The sequence below is a fragment of the Zea mays genome, chromosome 4, assembly GCF_902167145.1.
Source record: "Zea mays cultivar B73 chromosome 4, Zm-B73-REFERENCE-NAM-5.0, whole genome shotgun sequence".
Taxonomy (NCBI): Eukaryota; Viridiplantae; Streptophyta; class Magnoliopsida; order Poales; family Poaceae; genus Zea; species Zea mays.
The window spans coordinates 82,777,086-82,790,511 of NC_050099.1; the positions used below are offsets into that span (position 1 = coordinate 82,777,086).

Consider the following 13,426-nt stretch of genomic DNA (forward strand, 5'->3'; position numbering starts at 1 on the left):
TGGGAGCCCAAACTGAAAGGGAAAGAGGGTTAACCTTTTCCCAGTATTAATTTTAGTGGTTGAATGCCCAACACAAATATTGGACTAACTAGTTTGCTCTAGATTATATATTCTACAGGTGCATAAAGGTTCAACACAAACCATTAAAAGATTGAAGTTAGGGATCAAATTCAAAGGAGCAAAAAAACCGAGTTTGCTCTAGTCTGGCGCACCGGACTGTCCGGTGCACCAGGATCGTACAGAGTCCAACGAGCCACTCTCTGGTTTCTTTAGGCGCACTCCGCTATAATTCACTGAACTATCCGATGTGCCACCGAACTGTCTGGTGTGACAGCGGAGTAACGGCTATCAGCGCAACGGTCGACTGCAACAGTGCCCGTGACAGCGCTACAGTACTCGGCAGAAGTCAGAATAGAGGTCAGAGGCGCACCGGACAGTAAACAGTGCCTGTCCGTTGCGACACCGGACTGTCCGGTGCCACTAGAGGACAAAGCCTCCAACGGTCGACTGCTCCAATACCCTAACGGTTGGGTGACGTGGCCGGCACAACGGACAGTGTCCGGTGGCGCACCGGACTGTCCGGTGCGCCCATCGATAGCAGCCTGCCCCAACAGTCAATTGGTGGTTGAGGGCTATAAATACCCCCCAACCACCACAACTCCAAGCATCCAAGTTTTCTGAGGTTCTCATTCAATACAAGAGCTAGTGCATTCACTTCTAGACACAATTCAAAAGAATCAAAGCCTCTCCAAGTCCCAAATTCATTCCAACTACCTAGTGACTAGAGAGAGTGTTTTGTTCGAGTTCTTTGTGCTCTTGTTGCTTGGATCGCTTTCTTCCTTCCTCATTCTTGTTCCCAAGAGACTTGTAATCAAAGCAAGAGACACAAAGTGTGTGGTGGTCCTTGCGGGGTCTAAGTGACCCGTTTGATTAAGGAGAAAGCTCACTCGGTCTAAGTGACCGGTTGAGAGAGGGAAAGGGTTGAAAGAGACCCGGTCTTTGTGACCACCTCGACGAGGACTAGATTCTTTAGAACCGAACCTCGATAAAATAAATCACTGTGTTCATCCACTTTATTTCTTGGTTGATTTGTTTTCCCCTCTCTTTTGGACTCGGACTTAATTCTAACGCTAACCCCGGCTTGTAGCTTATGTTTTAAGTTGTAAATTTCAGATTCTGCCTATCCACCCCCTCTAGGCGACTTTCAATTGGTATCAGAGCCCGGTACTTCATTAGAGTCTAACAACTTGAAGTGATGTCAGGAGGATCCGCCAAGAGGGAGATGGAAACCGGCGATAAGGCCACAAGCCACGGGAAGGCTCCATCAAGGGAGTCCGGCACCAAAGCCAAGGAGGGATCCCCTCCTCGCGTCAAGTCGCATCGAAGTGGCGACAAGAAGAAGATGAAGAAAGTGGTCTACTACGAGACCGACTCTTCATCACCCTCCACATCCGGCTCCGACGAGGCGTCTGTCACTTCTAAGCGCCATGAGCGCAAGAAGTATAGTAAGATGCCACTTTGTTATCCACATATTTCTAAGGGCACTCCATTACTTTCCGTTCCATTAGGCAAGCCACCATGTTTTGATGGTGAAGATTATTCTATGTGGAGTGATAAAATGAGGCATCATCTAACCTTACTCCACGAAAGCATATGGAACATTGTTGAGTTTGGAGTGCAGGTACCTAAGGTAGGGGACGACGGCTACGACTCGGACGAGGTCGCCCAAATTAGGCACTTTTACTCCCAAGCCACAACTATACTCCTCGCCTCCTTGTGTCGAGAGGAGTATAATAAGGTACAAGGGTTAAAGAGCACCAAGGAGATTTGGGGCGTCCTTAAAACCGCGCACGAGGTGACCAAGATCACCAAATAGGAGACGATCGAGGGGGAGCTCGGTCGATTTGTCCTCAACCAAGGAGAGGAGCCACAAGCAATGTACAACCGGCTCAAGACCTTGGTGAATCAAGTGCGCAACCTCGGGAGCACAAAATGGGATGACCATGAAATGGTCAAGGTTATTCTTAGATCCCTCGTATTTCATAATCCCACTCAAGTTCAATTAATATGTGGTGATCCTAGATATAAGCTAATGTCTCCCGAGGAGGTAATTGGAAAGTTTGTGAGCTTTGAACTAATGATCAATGACTCCAAACACATCGTCAACTTGGAGCAAGGCGACACCTGCACACCTGAGGTGCAACCTGTCGCATTCAAAGCAACGGAAGAGAAGAAAGAGGAGTCTACATTAAGTAGGCTCCTCATCGATGCCTCCAAGCTCGACAACAAGGAAATGGCACTCATCATCAAAAGCTTTCACCAAATCCTCAAACAAAGGAGGGGGAAGGATTACAAACCCCGCTCCAAGAGGGTGTGCTACAAATGTGGTAAGCCCGGTCATTTTATTGCTAAATGTCCTATGTCTAGTGACAGTGACAGGGGCAATGACAAGAGGGGGAAAAAGAAGGAGAAGAAGAGATACTACAAGAAGAAAGGCGGCGATGCCCACGTGTGTCGGGAATGGGACTCCGATGAGAGCTACACCAACTCCTCCTCCGACGAGGATGCCGCCAACATCGCCGTCAACAAGGGACTTCTCTTCCCCAACGTTGGCCACAAATGCTTCATGGCAAAGGACGGCAAAAAGAAGAAGGTACAAACTAGAACCGCCCCCAAGTATACTACATCTAGTGATGAGGGTAGTTCTAGTGAAGATGAAGATGACTTCCTTACTCTTTTCGCCAACCTTAACATGCAACAAAAGGAAAAATTAAATGAATTGATAGGAGCTACTTTTGGATAGCCAAGAGGAATTCCTTATTAAAGAAAACAAAAGACATGTTAAAGTAAAAAATGCTTATGCTCAGGAAGTTGAAAAATGGGAAAATTTGACTAAGGAACTTAGCATGTGCCATGATTCAATTACCAATCTCAGTAATGAAAATGCTAGTTTAAATGCTAAGATTGATAAATTGAATGAATCAATTTCTAGCCTTAGAACTGAAAATGCTAGTTTAATTTCTAAGGATAAGATTTAAATGTTTGCAATGATTCTATTTCCTATCTTAGAAATGAAAATGCCATGCTAAAATCTAAGATAGATGAATTAAATGTTTGCAAACCCTCTACATCTACTGTCGAACATATTTATATTTGTGCATCCGGTGGTTCAAGTTGGATAATCGATAGCGGGTGCACAAACCACATGACAGGGGAGAAAAGAATGTTCTCCTGCTATGAGAAAAACGAAGATCCCTAATGAGCTATCACATTCGGGGATGGAAATCAAGGTTTGGTCAAAGGACTTGGTAAAATTGCTATATCACCTGACCATTGTATTTCCAATGTTTTTCTTGTAGATTCTTTAGATTACAATTTGCTTTCTGTTTCTCAATTATGCAAAATGGGCTACAACTGTCTTTTTACAGATGCAGGTGTTACTGTTTTTAGAAGAAGTGATGATTCAATAGCATTTAAGGGAGTGTTAGAGGGTCAGCTATATTTAGTTGATCATAATGAGAACACAGCTGAACTCAACACTTGCTTAATTGCTAAGACTAATATGGATGACTCTAGCATCGCTGACTAGCCCATGTTGGAATGAAGAATCTTCACAAGCTTCTAAAGGGAGAGCACATTTTAGGACTAACAAATGTTCATTTTGAGAAAGACAGGGTTTGTAGCGCATGTCAAGCAGGAAAGCAAGTTGGCTCCCATCATCCACATAAGAACATAATGACATCGGACAGGCCACTGGAGTTACTCCACATGGATCTATTCGGCCCGATAGCTTACATAAGCATCGACGGGAGTAAGTACTGTCTAGTAATTGTGGATGATTTTTCTCGCTTCACTTGGGTATTCTTTTTGCAGGAAAAATCACAAACCCAAGAGACTTTGAAGGGATTCTTAATACGCGCTCAAAACGAGTTTGGATTGAGAATCAAAAAGATATGAAGCGTCAACGGGACGGAGTTCAAGAACTCACAAATAGAAGGATTTCTTGAGGATGAGGGCAACAAGCATGAGTTCTCTTCTCCCTACACACCTCAACAAAATGGTGTAGTGGAGAGGAAGAATAAAACTTTACTAGACATGGGAAGGACCATGCTTGATGAGTACAAGACTCCGGACCGGTTTTGGGCTGAGGCGATTAACACCGCCTGCTACTCCATCAACCAGCTCTACCTTCACCGAATCCTCAAGAAGACATCTTATGAACTCCTTACCAGTAAAAAGCCCAATGTTTCATATTTTAGAGTCTTTGGAAGCAAATATTTTATTCTTGTTAAAAGAGGTAGAAAATCTAAATTTGCTCCTAAGGCTGTAGAAGGCTTTTTACTTGGTTATGACTCAAACACAAGGGCATATAGAGTCTCCAACAAATCCACTGGATTAGTTGAGCTTTCTTGTGACATTGTGTTTGATGAGACTAATGGCTCCCAAGTGGAGCAAGTTGATCTTGATGAGCTAGATGATGAAGAGGCTTCGTGCATCGCGCTAAAGAACATTTCCATTAGGGATGTGTGCCCTAAGGAATCCAAAGAGCCCACACAAGCACAAGATCAACCATCATCTTCCAACCAGGCATCTCCACCAACTCAAGATGAGCTACAGGCTCAAGATAATGAAGATCAGGAGGATGAGCCACCTCAAGAGGAGGACAATGATCAAGGGGGAGATGAAGACAAGGAAGATGAGCAAGAGATACAGGGTCAAAGACTTCCACACCCAAGAGTCCATTAAGAAATTAAACGAGATCACCCCATCAACTCCATCCTCGGTGACATTCATATGGGGGTAACCACTAGATCTCGAGTTGCACATTTCTGTGAACATTACTCTTTTGTGTCCTCTATTGAGCCATACAGGGTGGAGGATGCACTAAGAGATTCGGATTGGGTGCTGGCAATGCAAGAGGAACTCAACAACTTCACGAGGAATGAGGTATGGCATTTAGTTCCACGTCCTAATCAAAATGTTGTAGGTACCAAGTGGCTATTCCGCAACAAGCAAGACGAGCATGGTGTGGTGATAAGAAACAAAGCCCGACTTGTGGCCAAAGGTTATTCACAAGTCGAAGGTTTGGACTTTGGTGAAACCTATGCACCCGTAGCTAGGCTTGAGTCAATTTGTATATTACTTGCCTATGCTAGTTACCATGGCTTTAAGCTTTATCAAATGGACGTGAAAAGTGCCTTCCTCAATGGACCAATCAAGGAAGAGGTATATGTTGAGCAACCTCCCCGGCTTTGAAGATAGTGAGTACCCTAACCATGTTTATAAATTGTCAAAGGCACTTTATGGGCTCAAGCAAGCCCCAAGAGCATGGTATGAATGCCTGCGAGATTTCCTTATCACTAATGGTTTCAAAGTCGGTAAAGCCGATCCTACACTCTTTACTAAAACTATTGCAAAAGATTCGTTTGTATGCGAAATTTATGTTGATGATATTATATTTGGGTCTACTAACAAATCTACTTGTGAAGAGTTTAGTAGGATCATGATACAAAAATTCGAGATGTCTATGATGGGGGAGTTGAAATATTTCCTAGGATTTCAAGTCAAGCAACTCCAAGACGACACCTTCATCAGCCAAACAAAGTACATTCAAGATATACTTAACAAGTTTAGAATGAAGGATGCCAAGTCCATCAAGACACCCATGGGAACCAATGGGCATCTCGACCTCGACACGGGAGGTAAGTCCATAGATCAAAAGGTATACCGGTCAATGATAGGATATTTACTCTATTTATGTGCATCTCGACCGGATATTATGCTTTCAGTATGCATGTGTGCAAGGTTCCAAGCCGATCCTAAGGAAGTTCACCTTAGGGCCGTGAAGAGAATCATGAGATATTTAGTTTATACTCCTAAGTTTGGACTTTGGTACCCCAAGGGATCCACTTTTGATTTAATAGGATATTCCGATGCCGATTGGGCAGGGTGTAAAATTGATAGGAAGAGCACATCCAGGACTTGTCAGTTTCTGGGTAGATCCCTGGTATCTTGGGCTTCAAAGAAACAAAACTCAGTAGCTCTTTCCACCGCCAAAGCCGAGTATATTGTCGCAGGACATTGTTGTGCGCAATTACTTTGGATGAGGCAAATCCTTAGGGACTATGGCTACAAATTGAGCAAAGTCCCTCTCCTATGTGACAATGAGAGTGCAATCCGCATGGCAGATAATCCCGTTGAACACAGCCGCACTAAGCACATAAACATTCGGTATCACTTTCTCAGGGATCACCAACAAAGGGGGATATCGATATTGCTTATGTTAGCACCAAAGAACAATTAGCCGATATCTTTACCAAGCCTTTAGATGAGAAACCTTTAGCAAACTTAGGAATGAGCTAAATATTCTTGATTCTCGGAATTTTTATTGAAACATTGCACACATAGCTCATTTATATACCTTTGATCATATCTCTTTCGTTTGGTACAAATGCATATTTCTCATTACTTATGTACCAAGGCTACAACTAACGTGTTTCCAAGTATATTTCTATACTAAGTCGTAGATTGAAAGGGAAATGGAGGTTTCGACGAAGACAAGGCTTCCACTCCACTCTAACGGTATCATTGTCATTCGTCGTTACTCCACATCTATCAATTGTTATAATCCTTCACTCTTATTTACTTGTACCAATGGGGAGAAAATAAGGACTCTCAAAGTCTCCATTTTTGGCGATTAATGCCAAAGGGGAGAAAGTATTACGCCCAAAGCAAAAGGACCGCACCACCACCTTTTTAAAATTTTCGAAATAAAAGACTTAGTTGGTATTCACAAAGGTTTTGATTTTCAAATTGGTATCTTGTAATAACAATTTCTTCAATTGGTATATTTTCAAAAGTGATATCTATTAAAACCCTCTTGAAAACTAAGAGAAGAATTTCATTCAGGGGGAGTTTTGTTTAGTCAAAGGAAAAGCATTTGAAACAGGGGGAGAAAATTTCAAATCTTGAAAATGCTTCTTGCAATCTTATTCATATACCTTTGACTATTTGCACAAGACTTTGAAAAAGATTTTTCAAAAAGAAATTGCAAAAACAAAACAAGTGGTGTAAGCGTGGTCCAAAATATTAAATAAAAGAAAGCAATCCATGTGTATCTAGTGAAACTATAAATTGGTAATTCTAAGTAACCTATGCACTTACCTTATGCAAACTAGTTCAATTCTGCACTTATATATTTGCTTTGGTTTGTGTTGGCATCAATCACCAAAAAGGGGGAGATTGAAAGGGAAATAGGGTTAACCTTTTCCCCGTATTAATTTTGGTGGTTGAATGCCCAACACAAATATTGGACTAACTAGTTTGCTCTAGATTATATATTCTACAGGTGCATAAAGGTTCAACACAAACCAATAAAAGATTGAAGTTAGGGATCAAATTCAAAGGAGCAAAGAAACCGAGTGTGCTCTGGTCTGGCGCACCGGACTGTCGGGTGTGCCACCGGACAGTGTTCGGTGCACCAGGACCGTACAGAGTCCAACGAGCCACTCTCGGGTTTCTTCAGGCACACTCCGCTATAATTCACCGAACTATCCGGTGTGACAGCGGAGTAACGACTATCAGCACAACGGTCGACTGCAACAGTGCCCCTAACAGCGCTACAGTGCGCGGCAGAAGTCAGAACAGAGGTCAGAGGCGCACCGGACAGTAAACAGTGCATGTCCGGTGCGGCACCGGACTGTCCAGTGCCACTAGAGGACAAAGCCTCCAACGGTCGACTGCTCCAATACCCTAATGGTTGGGTGACGTGGCTGGTGCACCGGACTGTCTGGTGCGCCCATCGACAGCAGCCTGCCCCAACGGTCAATTGGTGGTTGAGGGCTATAAATACCCTCCAACCACCACAACTCCAAGCATCCAAGTTTTCTGAGGTTCTCATTCAATACAAGAGCTAGTGCATTCACTTCTAGACACAATTCAAAAGAATCAAAGCCTCTCCAAGTCCCAAATTCATTCCAACCACCTAGTGACTAGAGAGAGTTTTTGTTCGTGTTCTTTGTGCTCTTGTTGCTTGGATCACTTTCTTCCTTCCTCATTCTTGTTCCCAAGAGACTTGTAATCAAAGCAAGAGACACAAAGTGTGTGGTGGTCCTTGCGGGGTCTAAGTGACCCGTTTGATTAAGGAGAAAGCTCACTCGGTCTAAGTGACCGGTTGAGAGAGGGAAAGGGTTGAAAGAGACCCAGTCTTTGTGACCACCTCAACGGGGACTAGGTTCTTTAGACCGAACCTCGGTAAAACAAATCACAGTGTTCATCCGCTTTATTTCTTGGTTGATTTGTTTTCCCCTCTCTTTCAGACTCGGACTTAATTCTAACGCTAACCCCAGCTTGTAGCTTGTGTTTTAAGTTGTAAATTTTAGATTTCGCCTATCCACCCCCCTCTAGGCGACTTTCACAAACAACATACCAAGGCATAGTATAGACATTTCCAAGTGCTCATACACCCAAGTGCTTAATAGAATCACTCAATGATTAGTGTATGTGCTTTGCGAATTGCTTAGGTTAGTTAGACCGTTTTAGTGCTTGCTCTAGGTGAATCCTAGTTAGTTGAGTGAGTTTAGAAAAACCACACAACCCCTTCGCTCTTGCGCGAGCCGTTGTAATTGTACTGAGTGGGGCGAGAGTCTTGCGAGACCGTGACAATCGTGTTTGTGTCACGGCCGCCACCGTGTATCGGAGGGAACGAGGCCCGCGACATTTTCAGCTAGAAGCTCGATAGTGGAGATGGTGGGGAGCGTCCGAGAGGAGCCAGAAGCGGAGCACCACTTGCGCGTGGAGAAGGTCTGTAGCTCTCTACGGAGTTACTCGACCATGGTGTTTGGCCCTCGCGTGGGCTTCCCTTTGCGTAGGGGCACCAACGAGTATTAGTCGGGACCTTGTGTGGTTTCGGATACCACGTTAAAAATACCGGCTTCATCCACGAGAGTTTGCATCTCTACCTTGCTCTTTAGCTTCCACATTTATATTAAGCATTTAAGTTTCAATCTTGTCTTTATACTTATATTGTTTAGGATTGAAACTTAGACATTGCGGTAGAGATAGCAACACTTAGACAAAACCTAGTTTGCACATTCTAGTTTCATTATTTGCATAGGTTGTGCTCCAGGGATTTATTTGTCGCCTAGTTTAGAGAATGTTTTAGAAGTCCTAATTCACCCCCCTCTGAGGCATCACCTGTTTCCTTCAGTATGCATGCATGTAACCACACACTTGTTCTAGTAGTCAAGGGCAATAAGTTGGGGAGTGATCAATGCCCTAGGAACTGATACGAGATCAATCGAATGAATTTGGTTCCATATGCTTTAGCTCTCAAAAGCATAATGTATGCTCAAATATGTACTCGCCTTACCTTGGCATTCATAACCGGGATGCTTGATAGATTTTAAAAGAATCTAGGTATAGAACACTAGAAAGCTATTTAAAATGTCTTATGATATTTACGAGGAACAAAAGTACTCATGTTAACATACAAAAAGTCAAATAGCCTTAAAATTTTAGGATGTTTAGATTCAAATTATGTGGGGTGTGAAGAAGGTATAAAGTCCATATTAGGTTAAATATCCACACTCGTAGGTTAAAAATTCACAATCATAGGTTAAATATTCCCAAATTCAAACACTCACTATATTGTCCATAATGTCTGTTGAGTTTCTTGCATGTTGTTTGGCAATAGCCAAGCTATATGGCTTGAGAAATTTGTACTTGGTTTAAAAGTGCTAGACAACATATCAAAACCGATGAAGTTATAATGACAATGAACCAACAATATGTTACTGCTATAACATTGAGTCAAGTGTTGTTGTCAAGCATATTGGCATTGTGTATTTTATTGTAAAGGAAAGAGTCTAGGATCAAATAATTGGCCTTAAACAAATATGTACAGAGCAATGCTTTTGGATCTTCTCACTAAAGGGCTTCCACCTAACGAGTTAAAAATGAGTCGATATGGGTTTAATTGAGCAATCATCTCCCTCAAGTATTAAGTTCTCCATTTTGAGATGAAAATGTGTATTGTAGTCATTGAGTTCAGTAATGGCTAACAAGCTATTACGATACCTTGGTCTTGGTATTATGATCTATTGAGAACTGAGAATCATAAGTTAACTAGTTAATAATTAGTAAAGTAAATTTTAATTATATGCAAATAAATATGAGATCAAGGAGGGAATGTTAGGTTGATCTCATAATTTTGTCGGACTTAGCCTATCCAAGATTAAGTCGATCCAATCTTATCCTAACGCGCTTTAATCAGGGTCTCAACAATACATTTAATTGTGGCCCTCTATTTGTGAAAGTGAGAAGAAGGTCGTCGCCAGATTCACCATTGAGTGTGAGCTCATCGACCGTGTCTCGGTGTTGACAAGGAAAAAGACAGGCCCTAATAACGAGTTTGTCGAATCTACAAGGTAATCTACTTGGTATGTTATAATAGTTATGGTTAAAAGAGCAAAGATCCTTTGGGACTAATTTAGAATCCCTTAATGTGTTATTTGAATAAGACATTTAGTTATTTATTAGGGGTTTTCCCTTCATGGGTTTATCACACATTGCTTTTAAACTAGTCCTTATATGCTAGTTTGAAAGCAAGAGAGGCTAAACATAGTGAAGGAAAAAACCCCACATATAACTAAATGTCTTATTCAAATATCACTTCTAGGGATTACTCACCCTGAGAAATTAGGGGATCCCAAGAGAATTTGGGTTTCCAAAATAGCCTTAGGGCTTGTTTGAATAGTGAGGGATTCTAGCCTCCTCAGCGCTGATTTGGTGACCAGAAAAATAAAAGAGATCCATGTGAGAGGAATCCTCTTCCTAATCAAAATTGAATAGGAAGGGGATTCCTCGTCTATGGATTCTCTTCATTTCCTTGGTCATCAAACCAGTCCTCAATCTTCTCCAATACCCCATGCTCTCAAACAAGCCCTAATTAAGGATTTGTTTGGGAGCAAGGGATGGTAGCCCCTCGATCCCCTCTAATCCCTTTGCTCTCAAACAAGTTGTTTGTTCGTTTGCAAGGGGATTAAATTATCTCCTATTCAATTTTGATTAGGAGGAGATTTAAATACTTTCAATCCTCCTTAATTCAATTATAACCGAACACGGCCTACCTAGAAAAATAATTGGACCCTAAGGTCTAGTTTGATAGCCACAGAAGCGGAAATGGTTGGAGGGGCTAAAATCTCCTCGTTATTCAATTTTAAATAATAAGGGGATTTTAGCTCCTTTAGCCACTCTGTTTTTTGGACTTCTAAACTAGCCCTAAAAGAATTTTGATTCCCAGGCTGACCATCTAGCAGATCGATCACCTTGTGAGAACACATGGGTCCTTTTAGGGATTTTGGTTCGCAAACTAGCCATATAGCAGATGGAATTTCATGGGCGCCGCACCGGTCCGCGGATCCCATGTCCGTGAAGCAAACATCGACCGAAAGTTAGGCAGGCCATGGCTGATGGCAGCATGGCGCGGAGATGCTGTGGATAAGGAGGCATCCATTGTTTGTCGTCCTAATTTTCACTTTCTTCCGGCGTCCCAGCAACTGATACCGTGATAGTGGCGTGGGTGCCCACCGCCTGCGTCGATCGGACGCCGTCGTCCATCCCACGGCCGCCATCGCCCGGAATCGCGGCATCTCTCTCTCGCCCGGCCGCCCGCTTTAAAATGCCCGTGCGCGAGGAATGAGCGTGCGGCAGAGCTCGAGCACTCGACACCAGCGTCTAACGGGATGGCGAGCCTGACCATGCCGCCGGTGCCGGCGTGGCCGCGGCAGGACGCCATCGACCTCCACAAAGCATTCAGAGGGTTCGGTTGCGACAGCACGACGGTGACCAACATCCTGGCGCACCGCGACGCGACGCAGCGCTCGCTGATCCAGCAGGAGTACCGGGCCGTGTTCAACCAGGACCTGGCCCGGCGCATCGCGTCCGAGCTGAGCGGCCACCACAAGCGGGCGATGCTGCTGTGGATCCTGGACCCGGCCACCCGCGACGCCACCATCCTGAAGCAGGCGCTCACGGGCGACATCACCAACCTGCGGGCGGCCACGGAGATCGTCTGCTCCCGGACGCCGTCGCAGCTGCAGATCATGCGCCAGACGTACCGCGCCAGGTTCGGCTGCTACGTCGAGCACGACGTCACCGAACGCACGTCCGGCGACCACCAGCGCCTCCTGCTCGCGTACCTGGCCATCCCGCGCGCCGAGGGCCACGAGGTCGACCCGTCGACGGTGACGCTGGACGCGCGCGACCTCTACAAGGCCGGCGAGCGGCGGCTGGGCACCGACGAGCGCGCCTTCATCCGAATCTTCAGCCAGCGGAGCTGGGCGCACATGGCGGCCGTTGCCCGGGCGTACCACCACATGTACGACCGCCCCCTGGAGCGCGCCGTCAAGAGCGAGACGTCGGGCAACTTCGGTTTCGGTCTCCTCACCGTGCTCCGCTGCGCCGACAGCCCCGCCAGGTACTTCGCCAAGGAGCTGCACAGGGCCATGAAGGGGCTGGGCACCAGCGACTCGGTGCTCATCCGGGTGGTGGTCACCAGGGCGGAGATCGACATGCAGTACATCAAGGCGGAGTACCACAGCATGTACAAGCGCTCGCTCGCCGACGCCATCCACGCCGAGACGTCCGGCAACTACCGCACCTTCCTCCTCTCCCTCGTCGGCCGCGACCGCACCTAGTGATGACGATGATCGCTGTTTCGTCTCTCATCTATGCCTCTAGTAGCAACAACGTACGAGGCGACACTGGGCGCCATTGCCACTCGCGTGTGCTTGCTATTCCTGTTATCTCCATGGAAATCTTCCTCCTTGTAAATACTCCTACTTGTGTTCTTGGGATAGTTGTTCGAATAATGGTGTACTGGTTGCATTGACAACTCAAAACCTTCCAACAGTATGTGTATGCCGCATATCTGCGCAATGTAACACATGACCTGTACCGTAGTGAACCGGCCCGGTCCGGTCACCGGGCCGTGCCTGGGCCGAAGGCGTGGCACGACGGGCTAGGCCAGACACGGCCCGATTTTATTTTTTCCCTATTTTTTCATATAAATACATATATTATACTTAAACATAGAGTATAAAACACAAGAAACATGTGTTTTTGTTGGTTATGTGTGTGTGAATAAATATTTAGAGCTAATAAATATGATTTAAACCCTAAAAAATGCATACTTTTAGAATATTTTTATCATTTAAACGTCATATATTGTTATGGGCCCGTTAGGCCGGCCCGACCCGGCACGATTATTAACCTTGCGGGCCGTGCTTGGGCCTCGCTTGGGTCCTGTGGGCTAGCACGGCACGGCTCGCTAGCTAATCCGGGCCGGACCGACACGGTCCTAATCCGTGCCGGGCCTAGCCGTGCTCGTGGCGGACCGGCACGGCCCGCCCATTTGGACATCTAT

The 13,426-nt window shown here is 45.0% G+C and overlaps 1 protein-coding gene across 1 annotated transcript; it reads left to right on the forward strand.

Moving 5' to 3' along the window:
* The first annotated feature begins 11,705 nt into the window (after window positions 1–11,705).
* LOC100280951 (annexin A4) lies at window positions 11,706–12,836 on the forward strand. The gene has a single exon (NM_001153871.1). It carries the CDS (start codon window positions 11,745–11,747, stop codon window positions 12,696–12,698), a length of 954 nt encoding a protein of 317 aa, NP_001147343.1. The 5' UTR covers window positions 11,706–11,744; the 3' UTR covers window positions 12,699–12,836.
* The last annotated feature ends 590 nt before the right edge of the window (window positions 12,837–13,426 follow it).